This window comes from Dermacentor silvarum, chromosome 5 (genome assembly GCF_013339745.2).
Source record: "Dermacentor silvarum isolate Dsil-2018 chromosome 5, BIME_Dsil_1.4, whole genome shotgun sequence".
Taxonomy (NCBI): domain Eukaryota; kingdom Metazoa; phylum Arthropoda; class Arachnida; order Ixodida; family Ixodidae; genus Dermacentor; species Dermacentor silvarum.
In genome coordinates, this window is record NC_051158.1 from 50,588,951 (window position 1) to 50,604,429 (window position 15,479).

The 15,479-nt window shown below is 45.2% G+C and overlaps 1 protein-coding gene across 1 annotated transcript in view; it reads right to left on the reverse strand.

The window, feature by feature from the left end:
* LOC119454118 (BAI1-associated protein 3-like) overlaps positions 1 to 15,479 on the reverse strand; it is a 375,555-nt gene that overhangs the window by 37,715 nt on the left and 322,361 nt on the right. The window contains exons 17-20 of the mRNA XM_049667930.1: positions 15,184 to 15,353; positions 14,745 to 14,868; positions 7,045 to 7,113; positions 5,800 to 5,874 (exon numbers count right to left, since the gene is read on the reverse strand). Coding sequence (XP_049523887.1) covers positions 5,800 to 5,874; positions 7,045 to 7,113; positions 14,745 to 14,868; positions 15,184 to 15,353 — 438 coding nt within the window. The remainder of the gene's footprint in view (positions 1 to 5,799; positions 5,875 to 7,044; positions 7,114 to 14,744; positions 14,869 to 15,183; positions 15,354 to 15,479) is intronic.

The following is a 15,479-nucleotide window of genomic DNA, read 5'->3' on the forward strand; positions in this document are numbered from 1 at the left end:
GATGGCATTCATTAGCGAGGCTAGCTCAGAAGCAAATTGTTTCTTCAGCCGCAAATTGCCTTTGTAATCAATGTGCATATTTATGCAGATCGGCTGACGTATACTAAGTAACTGCAAATTAAAACATGCCATCAAAATTAATCAGAACGGTGAATTTACTTCAGTACAACTTGTGCTGACTAAGAAACGACACATGTCAAAAAATCCCCTCGAGCATCACGCAACACAGTTGAAAAATAAGGAGCAATCTCTTCCATTTCCGTGTTGCTGGAAAAACGGGATAAACTTCCAGTGAATAAAATGCAGTATCTAAATTCCCGAATACGGCATAATCAGAAACTACGTCCAGATGCCCTTTCTCCGGCATGCGTGCTGCATTTTCATGAGGGCGATTTGCAAGCACGATCGTGTAAATAATTTAGCTGTACATTACAGAACCCCAGGGAGTCAAAATTATTCGAGAGTTGTTATTCCGTAATCCGGAAGAATTATTTATTTAATTATTCAGTCAGTTATTCAATCGTGTGAAGAAGCTTGAATCGTATAAAAGGAAGCTGAGAACGAACGGTGACCACTGTTTATTTGCTTATATACTCATTAAATATACTTTCATGGCCCTAAGGCACTACAGAAACTAGTGGTTAAAAAAAACATCATATGGCGCTTTCCTACTGAGTTTTGACACCCTTAAGGACAACGGTATGTTCAATGGCTAACTTAAAGCACAAAAAATGTCTTTGTGTACACGACACCTGCAATGAGAGAAACCTTACTTTAAAAAAACTGTGTACTAATTCTGGCTGCCTGGTCCACAACAAGACATCTGACTAGACATTTCAACAGTGATTCTACGAACGTTTGCTTCCTGCCCTTTTCGTGTCATCTGTTTTCGCACTGTGTTTTTTTTTTGTCGTCTGTTTTCATGCCGTCTGTCCTCGTGTCATTTGTTCTAATGTCGTATGCTCCCGTGTCATCTGTTCTCGCACCATTAGGTTTACTTACCACATAAATTGGCGAAAAAATAAAACACTAGAACAATTCTATCTTACTCCTTAGAGTAACGGTGTTAGATTTGGTACAAAACAGCATCGAAATTTTATTAGGATAGCCATTATATGGACACTCGAGGCACATTTTATCCATGGCCGTGAGGTTCCGTATGAAGTCCAATTGTGATAAAATCTTCACCGAGCGCCTTGTGCTGTATGTGCGAGTGAAAGCGTGCGAGGGTGAGCCGACGATGGCGGCTCAATCTCGCGCACGCAAGGGAGGAAAGCGCGGAGGAAGCGCGCAAGGCTCCGGGGGGAGGGGTGGGGAGGAGGCGCGTTGTACTATACGGCGGCTGCTGCGTAAAGAGCTAGACACATGATGCGATTTTGTGTGCGATCCGTCGCACGACGCGTCGCAGACCGACTTGCCGCATACGACGATTCGAGACACATGGTACGAACGAGTGTGCGCGGCGCGTAGCTCCGCCCAGAACTGGTGCCCCTGCATGGACACTCGGAATACCGCGGAACTTCGCAAAGTGAAAACAAACGTCCTTGCACAGTTCTCTAGTTTCACACAGACGAACACAATAAAGGTGCTGCAGCTAAACGTCGCCTCCCCTCCCTCCCTCCCGTCCCCCCACAGCCTTTCGCGCGACGGCAAAAGTTGCGTTTGCTCTCTATATATGGGAAGGAGGAAAGAGACTTTTAATTCTGCAGCCCTTCAGGGAGCACGGCGAAGAACGCGCGTTTGCTCTCCGACGTGCGTTCGCTCCCCGTGAAAGCGTGCGTCCCTCGCACCATTTCACTCGCACATACAGCGTCCGGAGCGCAGCGACGATTTCATCGCCGTTGACGTCATACGGAACCTCACGGCGACGGAGACGACGACGGCAGAAATCTGCTTTGGGGTGTCCATATAATTGCTATCGCAATAAAACACGTCTGTGCGAGCAGCGTATACGTGTTTCTGCAAGGCCGCGTCCGCAGTGTGGGCCCCATAGACAGCCGCCGTCGTAGGCTCCGTTGACAGCCGCCGTAGCTCGCTGGGCCATCGAATCCGAGACCGGTCGCGCTTGCGACACGACTGCCCCAGGTGAAAATTTCCAACTGGGATCCAACTGGGATCAGCTGGGATGAACTGGTTCCAGCTGGAAACCAACTGGTCCCAGTTACACACCAATTGGTCCCAGTTGGGAAGCAACTGGGTAGCAACTGGTTCCAGTTGGGATCCAACTGGAACAATTTCCAGTTATACTGGGAGTGACTGGACCCAGTTGGGATCCAACTGGAACTTTGACCAGTTGTACTGGAATCAACTGGTTCCAGTTGGATTCCAACTGGAACATTGACCAGTTGTACTGGTAGCAACTGGTTCCAGTTTGGATCCTAATGAAATGGTGACAGAAGTTTAACTGAAAGCAAGTAACATGCAGTGCTTGCTAAGACAGCAGCAGCTAGTCTATATACTTATACTGCGTAATTATGTTTGGCAGTTTGAGCAACCCTAGCAAAAATTCTAATAGAAGTTTGTAATAATTAGTCTAATACAGTTTTGTATTAGTTAAATTGTATAATTTTTGTATTAGACCAATTGACAGAAATTTCTATTAGTCGTACTGATTTACCTGTAAGACCAATGGCCCTGTGTATTGTACTTATTAGTATTACACAATGTTTCTCCATTAGCCTAATGGGTTCTATTGGCCTTATGCTGATTGTTGCTGGTCTGATACAACATGTATTGCTGGATTCCGCAGCTCTTGTTTGCTGGTGAAAGTTAATTGATAAAAAAATTAGACTAGCGGACCGCTTGCTTGCATGGAGAGGCACGTGTTTCTAATTAATCACTGAATAATTAAAAATTCTGCTCTAAAATTGTGCAGCAGATTGCGTTCGTACGTTTGCATTTTGTTTCAGGGCACTAAGCTAGAAATGGCCATCTCAGCGACATACACAAAAGCGACGTGCGCCTACATGGTCTTGCCAATTTTGCTTCACTGAACCTCGTCGCGATGAGTCGTTGAGTTGGGTAGCTAATGTTTACAGTACAGCGAATACTTCCCCACAAAAAAAAAGGAAAAACCGAACAACCAGTCGTAATCTGCAAGGCAGATTGCGGTGCCCGGTCAGCTTACGAACGACGGTGCAATAGCAGCAACCATATTTGTTTGCGACTGAAGTTTCATCAGTGTCGTATTTTCTGTTGAAGTGCGCATAAAGTAAATGTTAAACATTTAATCTAAATTGCTAACTTGATACCGCATATAAAAGGCCGTAATATTTATTAACATCAAAGAGCAGTAGCGCAGAGAAGGGAACACGGTGGGCAGGAAAGACAGAAAACTGCGACCGTAGTCAGCCGTAGTTGCGCACAGCACGTGTGCAATGGCGGCCGCCATGTCAAGGCGAGGCTAGCCACCGTAGCGAGGCGTGCGTGCGTGTTTGTGACTGAACGATGTGTTTTTAAGGAACCCGTGGTGTTAGCGCCTGCGCAATCTCATTCGTGCGGTAGTACATTTGGATAGTTTTTATCTGTGGCTGCTGTTGTAACTTCAAAACAACGCAAGGCAACTGTTTTACCCCTGTCCTTCGCGGCTTTGTGGATCTATCAGCAGGCATCGATGTGCAGCGTTTTCCCCGGCGCCGATTTACCATTTCGAGGTAATTATACTTCTTATTTATGATTCTATAGTACAGTATGAAGTGTTTTCTTCTTCTTTTTTTTTATCCTGATGGTGGACGTAAGTACTTCTGTACAGTGGCGTCGGGCCGATTGCTGTGTGCGTCGAAGCAATGACATGCCTATTTCCGACAACGCTGTGCAAGATTTCTGTCTAGAGTTCCTTATATCTGCCTACTGTTACGATGGAACACACATATCATGTTGATTTTGTGTGCTTTATAATTGTCCTGTCATGTCATGTGGCGTAATTTTTTATTATGATAGACATTTTGAGCTCGCATATATCACACTGTCCTAAAATTGGTTTGGTAATTGCGGAGCCACATTATTCTAATGTGGAAGCAAATACTGCCAGGTTAAACGTTTAGTGGTTGAACTAGCACCCCTGTTTTTAACTGCTTCTATATGTGTATTTTTGTGCCCAGGTTTTTTTAACCACTTCCTCAAAAGGACGTCCTTTGGTTGAAGTCAACGAAAAGCTCTCAAGATTGCAGGTGGCTACATCGAATTACACTTTGTAGACTGCATCAAATAAACATTTGATGATGATCCAAGCTTGTCTTTCTTGCACTGGAGCCAAAAAAATGGCCCCATCGGGTCACATTTTTACTGAATCCAGCTGCAGACCACTAGCAGACCGACCAGTCCCTACTGAGGCCAACCGGCAACTGGTCCCAACTGGGACCCACTGGCAACTGGTCCCAACTGGGACCCACTGGTCACTGGTCCCAACTGGGACCCACTGGTCACTGGTCCCAACTGGCAACTGGTCCCCACTGGGAATTCTGCCATAAGCCACTTTAACTGGTCCCAGTTGTCACCAGTTGCAATATTTTCACCTGGGGCATGCAGCTTGTAATAAAGCTCCTATGTTGGTCAGCACAACGTGTACACAGTTATGTCGCGCTTAAATTGCAATACATTTGATTTTATCGGCGCGAACGGAAGCGAAGGTGCAAGCCAGGAGAACTTAATTGCGATCGCTGGTAGCTCGCTGGCCGTTGGATACGGGGTAACCCTTGCGATCCGTCCGCAGCTCGTTATAAAGCGTCCATATTCGTCAGCACAATACGTCTGAACATTTATGTCGCTCATAAGTGAGAATACAATTAGGTTTCCCGACGCCGTTGGTAGCGATGAGAAAACACGCCAGTCAGGCGAGCCGCTTCGCATTGACGACTACTGCGGCGTCTGCGCTGACCGCTTCCGAATCGATACCGTGCGAACGATTTACTATTTCGCGCAACGTTTTAAAATATGCACACTTTCGAGTTCACTTCATTCTATAAGTAATTCAGTGTCAGAAACAACTTGTACCCAATTCTTGTGCCGCCGTCAGCGGCGAAGAGGCCAGCGTCTCGACCAGGGAAAAAAATAAGCACTGGGACGATCGGAGCGCTTGCTCGCCGGCCCCGCCTCGCCGGGTGTGTCACGTGACCATGACGTACACGCTGGCGTCACTGTCATTGGCTGCGGCCGTCCGACCAATCCGGCGGATGCGGCAGTCGTGCGACCATATCCAGCAAGTTGGTCGAATGCGGCGCGTGCGATACGACGCCGCATGCGGCGGAATCTACTGAGAACCTGTTGAGTGCGGCTGCCGATGTGGCGCGTCGTACGACGGATCACACGCAAAATCGCACCATGTGTCTCGCGCTCAAGGCGTGGTCGCTTGCGTCCGCCCGCACCACGCTATCTTGAAAGCCATCTGCGATGGGGACAGAGTCCAGCGTGCGCTGTGTTTTCGCGGCTTAGTTCGCGTTGATGCGAGAGGCAGCACGAAGGTCAATTCGCTCGCTGCTGCAGCCACGCTTCCTCACTCCAGCATTCTGACAGCGGGCTTCCCAGGTCATCGAGTAAGATGTCTTCGTGTTTGCTTGTATGCGCGTGACACCATGCTTGTTCATTTAGTTAGTATGCATATGTTCAGACGTTTATAATGCCGATAAAACTACTATCTTTACTTCGCATAGCTGTCTACTAATTTGCTATCGCAATCGATGCTTCGCCTTTTGGGCGAAATTGCGAGCTTTTTACTGTGTAAGCAATGCTAAAAAAGAAGCGATGCTAACGGCGATAATGGAAGCGCAATATGCATTATGCTTCGCTAGATTGTGCACCCACCTCGAGAATTTTGAAGACAAAAGGGTAAGATCCTTTAAGGTCGGGCCATGCTAGCTGCCTCCAAAACTGCTTGATCTGAAATAAGAAAAAAAAGCAACTGTAACTGGAGCAAGCCGGCTTGTAATTGAATTTAAACTTCATGAGGCGCACTGGCACACTGCTGTCACTGTTGAAGGATCTAAGGAGGTATCACATAAGATAAAAGAAGAGAGCTATACGAAAGAAAGGGTAAAGGCAGGGAGGTTAGCCAGAACTGAAAATCCGCCTTGCGATAATATTACACTGGCGGATGGGGAAGACGGAAAGATAAGATACAGAGAGAGAGGGGCCATAGACAGACGATCACCACATATAACAACAGCATAGTATTATGTGCAGCACAATGAATAACAATGAAGGCTACAGTCATTTGGGCAGGTTCGTTGTGATTATCAATTGCAGCAGTGCCTTCATCACGACGTCAAAAAAGAAATGAATAGTGCGTAATAACCTGCAGAAATAAATACCAGCTTAGCCGCACGTTTCTTGGTTTGCAATAAATAGAAATATTTTAAATCGCATAACATTATCATTCCACTCATGCTTAAGATACAACAGTCCACTGTATATGAGGTAAGAAAATCTGCGATTGTCTTCTCGCGTAAACAAATTTCCGCACCTTTTCTGATAATATAAACAATTCTTCATGACTGACATGTTCGTGCAATGAGCTATATGAGCGTGCGTTCATGACAAGAAGTAAGTACACAGGTACTAAGAAATGGTTTCATCAAACGAGTATGCCTACAGAAATCCTCAGTTAGCTGAAGGCCAGTTAATTTCATTAAAACTTCCGTCGGCGACATAATGCTAGATCTTATGTGGATATTGATTGTCACAAATCAGCGATAAACCATGAAATAAAGATAATGTGCAACATTAGCACAAAATTCGCCCAAATCTTAATATAGGTTTCCAAACAAATGGGTACAAATTGACCTGCACAGAAAATGTTTGACGCGTATATATATATATATGATCAAACTTAATTTCATACTTGTTCCACTGATGGCGCAAACACCTTCCTTGACGGCAGAAATGCGGCGTCAGTCATAAATTAATACTGCCACTGTGTGTCGCTCGCCAATTTCTACGCCAATGTTATATATATTAATTCCCTCGATAGCATTTTGCACGCTGATTCTGTAACAACGTGCAAACGAGCACCTAATGGCTTGACAAGTAAGGTGCGTAGGTGATACTCACTTGGTTGAAGCATGTGGTTGTATCAACAGCTGAAGTGCTGTGCTGGACGTAAGAGTCGATGCACTTGATCTGTGTGTGGCAGTGGGAGAACAGAGAATTACGCGAAATGAATGACCAGCTTTACTCGTGCAAATGGTATTTATGGTGGCCGTCGTTCAGCACTCGACACAACATCCACCCTGCTTGTTATCCAAACCACACGCACACAAAAGCACACAAGTAGACACAAAAACGCACGCGCTAAGACGAATAGACAACAGCGCGTAAGCGGCAGTATACCTTCAAGCAAATTGTGACACGGTACAGTACGACATTGTTGTGCGTTGGACAAACCGCATGCTACAGTGCTCGAGAAAAGTGGTGAATAAATGACACCGTATTTCGTATAGTCAGTCAATCTGGCCACACTGCGAGCATGAAATTCCACTGTACCTCCACCAATGTCTTCTCTAGTAAGAAGGTTGCAGATAACCGTGCACATTACATTGCGATAGAATCGTGCGCAGCCCTCAACTGTACTTAAAATTTTATGAACGCTCCGGCGAAAGCTGATATGGTGCGCAAGGGACATAAAGACACAATGTTGAACCAGACAAAGCAGTTCTGCTGAAATCCACAATGTAAAGACAGGTTTCACAAAATGAAAAATTGTAATTCTCCCGAGAGGAGCAAGAATCTCCAATGGGTTTCTTTTTGTGAGTTCGTGCTACTCTCGGTTGGATCACGGTTGTTTTCGTTTGCTGTTTTACCTTCATGTGAAACAAAACACAGCCTCCGAGAATATCGGCGAGCAGGTCCATGGTGGGGATATTAGCGGAGCAACAGGAACATCAATGTTGACAGTATCAAAAAAATGGTACAAAACAGACAAACGTACTTAGCCACCACGAAAACACTCAACGACTGTTTCAAGCTTTTCGAATGCCTGCCTTCTTCAGTGCTTGCGCAGTGAAGACGCAGGCAGAAACCACATTTCTTCGCTAAATCTACGCACGTCCACGTGATACCAGCACACATGCAGACACGACATGCAACACGACAGCCAAGCGCAGCAGCGCTGACACAGCGGGCTGAATGCATGGCGCAGGGTCACTGTACCTTCTTCTTATTCAGTAAAAAACCGGCAGGCATCTGCGCTTTCCCAGCGAGAGGGCGAGGGGGCAAGGTAGGGAAGAGAAAGCCAGGCAGTCAGGAACAGGGTTTTGGCAAGATACGTCACTCAACAGGGGTGCCGTATTCTCGGCGTCACGCCGATCCTGTACAGATTGCTCTACCTTCATAAAACGTGCGTCCAAACCTTTGAGCACCCAGGGCCGATTTCTTTCGCAAAATTTGATGACGACTGCCAGTTTTGACAGTGCATTCGATGTCTCGAGAGACGACGAAAAGAGTATTGATTTGCCAACACGGATTCATAGCCGATAGCCTAATCAAATTCATATCGGCACGGCGATGCGAGGCTCCAGTAGGTGCCACCCTGTACAAGAAATCTTGCATGCCGCAAAAGCCATCAGCAAATAATCTCTTATAAGCAAGTGCTTTTTTTATGCCACCTCACTTATCATGCGCAATTATTAGTGATGCACTCTTGCGCTATATCACTTCATTCAAATATTCTCGCATAAATACTTTTTTATGGGATCTCACATCGTACGAGATCACTGGAGACCTGTACATAAGGTAAATTTAGATGCAACGTAAACTTCTCGATGACAACGAACGAAGAGTTCCCTTTAGAAATAGGCGACACGGAATCTGTATCTGCGACGCAATACAACTAATGTCAGGCACTTCAAGAAAACGGAGAGCAATCTGATTCTCGAATTTGATGGCGGACGGAATGCGGGAGAAGATTACGTCAGCTTTCTTGGAACACCGGAGAAGAGTAGGAGAAATGCCTGGCAAATAAAAAAAAAAACTAGATGGCCGCCCCTGATTGGTTCATAATATGTGTGCTTGATACAAAGCGTGAGTACCTATCCGTCCAACTTGCAATTGATTTGTGCTCATGACACCTAGCCTATGCATTGTGCATGTCGCATGCCAGCTTCATTTTCCTGCGAAAAATACTATACTGAAAAACATATTTCTCGGCTTCCACTTGAAGCAGCCATGCAACGACGGCGTTTAGTATTTCGTTAGTAATTGCTACTGTTCGTGTCAAATTCTGAACATCTCAGTTGCCACGCGCACTGTTTTGTCAAAGTAACAGACAAGGACATTGTTAACGAATGAGTTAACACATACAGGTCGAAGTTTTACTTGCCTGCGTTACCTAGTTGAGTTAGTGGACGCCTGTCTCTTAAACCATTGTCTTTGACGGTTGCAGTACGCTTCCGTAGCATTCATAAGACGTGCACTTCAATTGAGGCTACCGCGGATTGCAAATAGCACGTTCACATTTGCAATGAACGTGCTTTACTCGTCCTAAGCTCATCACTATAAATACATAAGAAAAGCCGTCTCCATTAGCATATGTTTCTTTTTTCATTAATTAGCTCCAAATGATTCCTAAATTTACCAAGCTTCGAACTCAAAATGAATTATAAATTATTTTTCTTCATAAATTATTCGTGAAAATCAATGAACATGCTAAATTTCACATGACACTGCTTTGCTTAGCCGGAACCAGGATGATACTGATGATTATTGATCACAATGCATGACTTGTGCACAGTATACTTTGTGTTAACATAGAAATGCCATGCTCAAACTTGTGTCCAAGAAAGCTGGCCAGCAAAAGGCAGCCCAAGAAGGTATATAGGTGTACCGCCGAATGATACTGGTTCTAAAGAATAAGCAGGGGAAAGATATACCGCAAATGACTCATGCGTTAAGGATTTCAAGGCAACATGTTCAATGTGTGGCATCTGCAATAACGGGAGCGCACAGCAAACACTGGAAGGGAAGGCAGGTCCTATGTATGAATAAATTGCATGTCGAAAAGCAAACGAACACCTCCATTGAAATTGTCAAAGAGCAAATTTTAACAGCGCGACACCGGACACAGGAGGGACAAGGATAGAGCGATCGTTCTTTTGTGCCTAGTTTTAAGACGTTAAAGTCTGCTGGCTCGGATTCACAATAAGAATTATTTGTCATTGACCAGCCACGTTTGCTAATGTGTCCAGCATAACTATTAGCTGCGACTTGATTTTCCGAACAGCTGTAGCGTAGGATAATTCTTTTTCTGCATTTTTTTCTTTTTTTTTTGTTAATACGCGCCCTACACACTACCAAGATTCATAAAAACACCGACGCTGATTACATGGCTATTCGCGCATCTTTATTTTGATAGAGGTTTCAGTGTCACGGCTTTGTTGACGTGATGCACTTGAAGTAAATGACCACGTTAATAAAACAGCATAAACAACGTTTCTTAAGCATGGAGCCTCATTCACTGGATTGCATCCATGTGGAATCAAAAAAGACTGCACTCAACTTTCTCTCTTTTGCTACTATTATTATTAAGCGCACATGGAGAGTAGCATATTAATTCTTGTGCTTAAACACATTCACTGGTGTCTAGAGAGCTTCGGCGGGTAAAAGAAAAACATATGCATCTGTCTAACTTAAATAACAGAACGTATAGTGTTCCGAATTTCCCAAACTTATGAGAGAACGTTTCAGAAGCATTGGCACTGCTGAGAGCTTTCTAATTTTTCTCTATACAAATAATACCATTTATCATTTTTCTGTACCGATAATGACCACGCGGCAAGTACGACACGGTTAGTTGTACATCTGTAATAAGGGTAACAGATAAGCAGCGCATGCAGTCGAGTAACCAAAGTTGTTTTCATGTAAAAGGCACACGCTTACAGCTCATACAGTGATTATGCATCAATCATACTGTCAAACCATTTGTGCTTCCTATTCCCAGCATTTGCGGGCAACTGCGTTTTTTTTTTTGGTTTCTAATGCCTGTCCTGACAGAGCGCCTTTTTGGGCAATGTAACCTTGCACAAGAGTTTCGTGAATAAGTTTTTTCATTAAGTGATAAAACTGTGAGCCACATGTCGTTTCGTTTCTATTTTTTTTCTAACGTGAACGTTTAATACAAGCATGACACACGCTTCGGCGTCGGAAGGTCGTTGGTTCAAAACCACGTTAGCGTCGGTTACCAACCGGTTATCCAAATGGGCAAAGGTACCCCCAGCATGACACTCGGCTTTTTCCTATGGGTCTACTGTGCTGAGAAAAGAGCCCGGGCTATGCGAATCTCATCGAACTCTATGGGCACAGCAAAACAATGACACAAGGAGGTCTGGGCCACTCCCACGCTAGGAATTTTCTGTGTGGCCTCCCAATGCACCTATTAGGTCGGGACGCCCTCGGATCGGGAAGAAACAGTTCTTCCCAAGCGTTGGGCACTCCTGGTCGGGAGCGCACTTGTACCCATTTTGCCCGTATGTACCCAGCAGCAGCTGTAGTGTGCCTACCACAGCCCCGGTGGGTACATTACGACGAGGCCGTCTGTAATTGGACAAGGGGCGATCTGAGACAATGCCTATAAATCTCTGTAGGGCCCAGTTGCTAGGTGCGAACCCCCACAAGCAGCCCGGCACCAGGTCGCGGGACACTTCTGCCCATTAGAAAAGCGGTGGATTCGAACCCAGCACCTTTGCATGCGACGCGGCGTCTTTGCCATTTCACCACCATTGCAGTGGTGAAATCAGGCACACACGCGTGCCTTATCATTAGGTTAGAACGATACCTGCACACGATTATGAAACAGCATATCACTTCTCGACGGTGTCTTTATTTCATGCGTCGGCCTATAGGAACGTACGCGTAAGCGAGCGACATTTTTCAATAAGCTCCTTATTTCCTAGCGCACCACGGCGTCTTTCTTCGGTAATCGCACCCGGCGCACCTGGACCACGCCCTTGGCATAACGAGCAGCCGCGGTTAGAGCAAGACTCTTCATTTTATTTTATCGTTTGAACTTCTTAGGCTCGTGCTCAATGCCTGGGGAGAACTTTTAATGATCCAGTGAAACTAATTGCCTTCCTTTGCCTCAACTTTACACTCACGTCCGAGCGCCGCAAGACAAGAAAAAAAAATGGAGATCTTTTCCTTCTTTCAGACAAGCCTGCTTGTTAATATTTCCTATTTTTTATGGTTTGGTTGTGTTATTCTTCCTTCTTCAGAGACCACTACGCTTCATTAGTATAACCGCCAGATACATCTTGCCAGGTATCGTAGTTTTAAGCTGAAGTTGTCGTTTCTGCGCATAATTAACGCCACGTCCGGCCGATTGGAAGCAATCATATGATCCGCAAGCACAATATCCAATAATCAGATATCAAACACACAGGATATTGTATAAAAACCCGCTTTTTCCGATATGTCATATGATGTTGTTGAATATGGTAGTTATGGGAAGATCGATTTTTTTTTCGGTAGGGCGATTGCATTCAAGAATGAACCCACAGTAATCTGGGGCCGAATTCCCATATCGTTTCGTTTGCAAGTGCCTTCACAGTGTCACTTCACGTCAATATCCCAAGCATCAGGACTGGCAGGAACTTTTTCTTACGAGCAATTCACACTTAAGACGATTTTGTTTATATGGGCCCCGTAGTTTGTCTTTGAGGTAGTACTGGTTGTGAAAGCTTTATGTTTAAAGTTGAAAGTTGATTACAGTATGAGAGGCAGCCCGATGCAGCCATACAGTGTATCTTTTAGTCTACCAAAACACGCGACTATGTTTGTACAACATTTAATTAAGCCAAGGAACAAACTAATACTTAAAAAAATGGCACGCGCAAATTCTTATACTTGCGGTGTCGTTGAATGCAATGAATACATTTCACTGCCCAAGCAAACTTTTATAAATGAGCCCTTGCATATTTACGACAGCTCCGAGGGGCCTATGAAGCTGCATGCTCTAATCACCTAGAAGCACTTCCCATAACAACAGACGGTAGCATAATGAAACTTTCCGTATTCAAGGCAGTAACTCATACTTTCCCGTCCAATATACTCAAACAAATAGTGAAAAATCCACGTGCTATCCTCAGAACTACGAAGAGATTGTACAGACTACATATGGAAAGCACATGCACTTACTCCGCTGCATATAGAAAAGTTTGAGTACAACTATACGAATTCGAAATGGTCTATCACCATCAACATATGCACACATCCACAGCCTAGGGAAGGTCTGAGAAGCTAAAAAGTACAAGCATAAGCAAGAACAGCAAGTGTAATTTGCAGATATTGCATGCTTCAGGGATCGGGTCATAGAATGCAGAGTGGCAGCGAGACATACGCGTGATGCAGCAACTCACCCTCTATCCAAGCGTGGTGGGTAAGCACACAGAAAGACAATAGGAAGAAGCCGGTCACAAAGATATCACAATTATTTTGTGCACCATATACAGCCACCTAAATTGTGAGGTCGAACATGAACACACTTTCATATAATAGGCACGAAATGTGACATTTTGGGGCAATTTGATAATTTCTGAACTGATTATCAGGCCGAACAATGTTATGTACCTTTAGTGTGCACCTGCCGTTTGAAAGACAAGTAAAACATTTTAAAATGAACCACAAGTAAATTCTTGCGAAGCTGGTACCAAAAAATACTCTTAATATTTCTGCGAATATCTTATCAGATTTCAGTTCCAACCTGACATTTCTGTTATTTGCAGCTGTCACAGTTAAGCGCAATTAAGTACGCTTACTCTATCATTATGGCGGAACGGCTCAGCAGCTGTGCCATCCCGTTGTCACGTTTTCGGTTCTCGGATACGGAGGGCTCCGTTTCTAAAGAGGCGTCCACAGTTTAACAAGTTATGAACAATCCTCCGAAGAACGGGGCTTACTGAGTAGGCTCGGTATAACAAAGAATAAATAGTAGTTGCAGTGCATCCCTGAACTTAGAACACCTGAAGTCCGTACGCCTTTACTATGGTTCAGCCACCAAGTACCCCGGAAAAATGCGATATATATATATATATATATATATATATATATATATATATATATATATATATATATACTGCAGCATTATGTGTTGCTTTTCGGCGTTTTCACAGTGAAGCTGTCGAGCGGCGGAAGCGGCGGTGTGGGAGGTATCCCATGTGACCAAAGAAGAGAAAGCACAGCAACCTGCGTTGGAGCATCGAAACGGCCATACGTCCACACTGTAGACGGTTTTACACCCTTAAAGGTGCTTTCTATTACTCAGATACTTACACCCTTTGGTGTAAAGGCATGTGTTATAGACCGATTTGCACCCTTAAGGATCCTAAAGGGTGTTAATCGGTTTAAACTGCAGGCAGTCGAAAAGAACGCGCAGTTTGACGCCGGCTCTGGTGATGCGCGATCTTATCACTAAGAAAGGCAGCAGCCCAGGACTACACGTCCGACGGAATGCACAGCTAGTCACCGGCGTCGATACACAGCTGGTTCCGCAAGCAGAAACATGCGGCGGATATCCCAGATAGCACTGTAATAAGCTCCGATATAGCGAAGCACGTCAAATGGCTTCGATAGATCGAATTGCACCAGATATAGTAAAACACCTGCAATGTCTGGGGTAGATTTTGGGCAGCTGCGAGACAGACACCCTAGTACTTACGATGGGCGGGATAACTCCCTTATACAGCTTCGCTACTTCTGATGGATAAGTTAGTCGGAATAATATACATCTGGGAAAGGTGGTTTTTCTTTCTATATAAACGTACCCTGTCTAGTTCCAAGGCCTTGCGTATCCTTTGCCGGGCCTTGACCTTGGCGACCGCGAACCACCCTTGGACCGAGTCGGAGAACCACAGGTGGAAGTTCAGCATGGTCAACTGCGGCCAGTCCCTGAAAACAGTGATGTTTGGTCAGCCATTGTATTACCGTCAGTGGTCATCGAGCCAGCCGACAATTCCCTCTCAGCGATCGTATAGCGTGCAACAGCTAGAAGCTGTGCGGACATTTGAGGTTCACGCTGCATTCATCAGGTGGTGAGTTCTTCCCATGAGCGACGCTCAAAATAACGTGATGTAAGCCCGTACGATGCGAGAGCGCACTGTAGACACTTGGGTACGCGTTCCTACGCAAGCAGTGCATTCAAGTGCGCGCTAGTAACCAGTCTCGTAGGGACATCGAAAGGATTGCCCGTAGAGCTGTACTTACTCGTGCGGGATGTGTTCACGGAAGCGCACGAACTCCTGCAGGGCCATGTACAGCTCGAACAGGGCAGCCCCCATGGAGATGTGCTCCTGCGACAGCTCTTGCGCCGCCGAGTCAATGGCATTCACCTGTCCGCACACTTCCTGCACCTTGGCTGGAAGCTCTGCGCCAGTCTGTGCGAAAGGGTGGGGAGGATTTCGCGAGAGAAAAAAAAATCAACTTCTTTTCTGCATTGTGGAGGCACGATCATTGCGTCGGGTTAACTGGATGATCGTGAGGAGAGTTCATAGAGGTGGTTT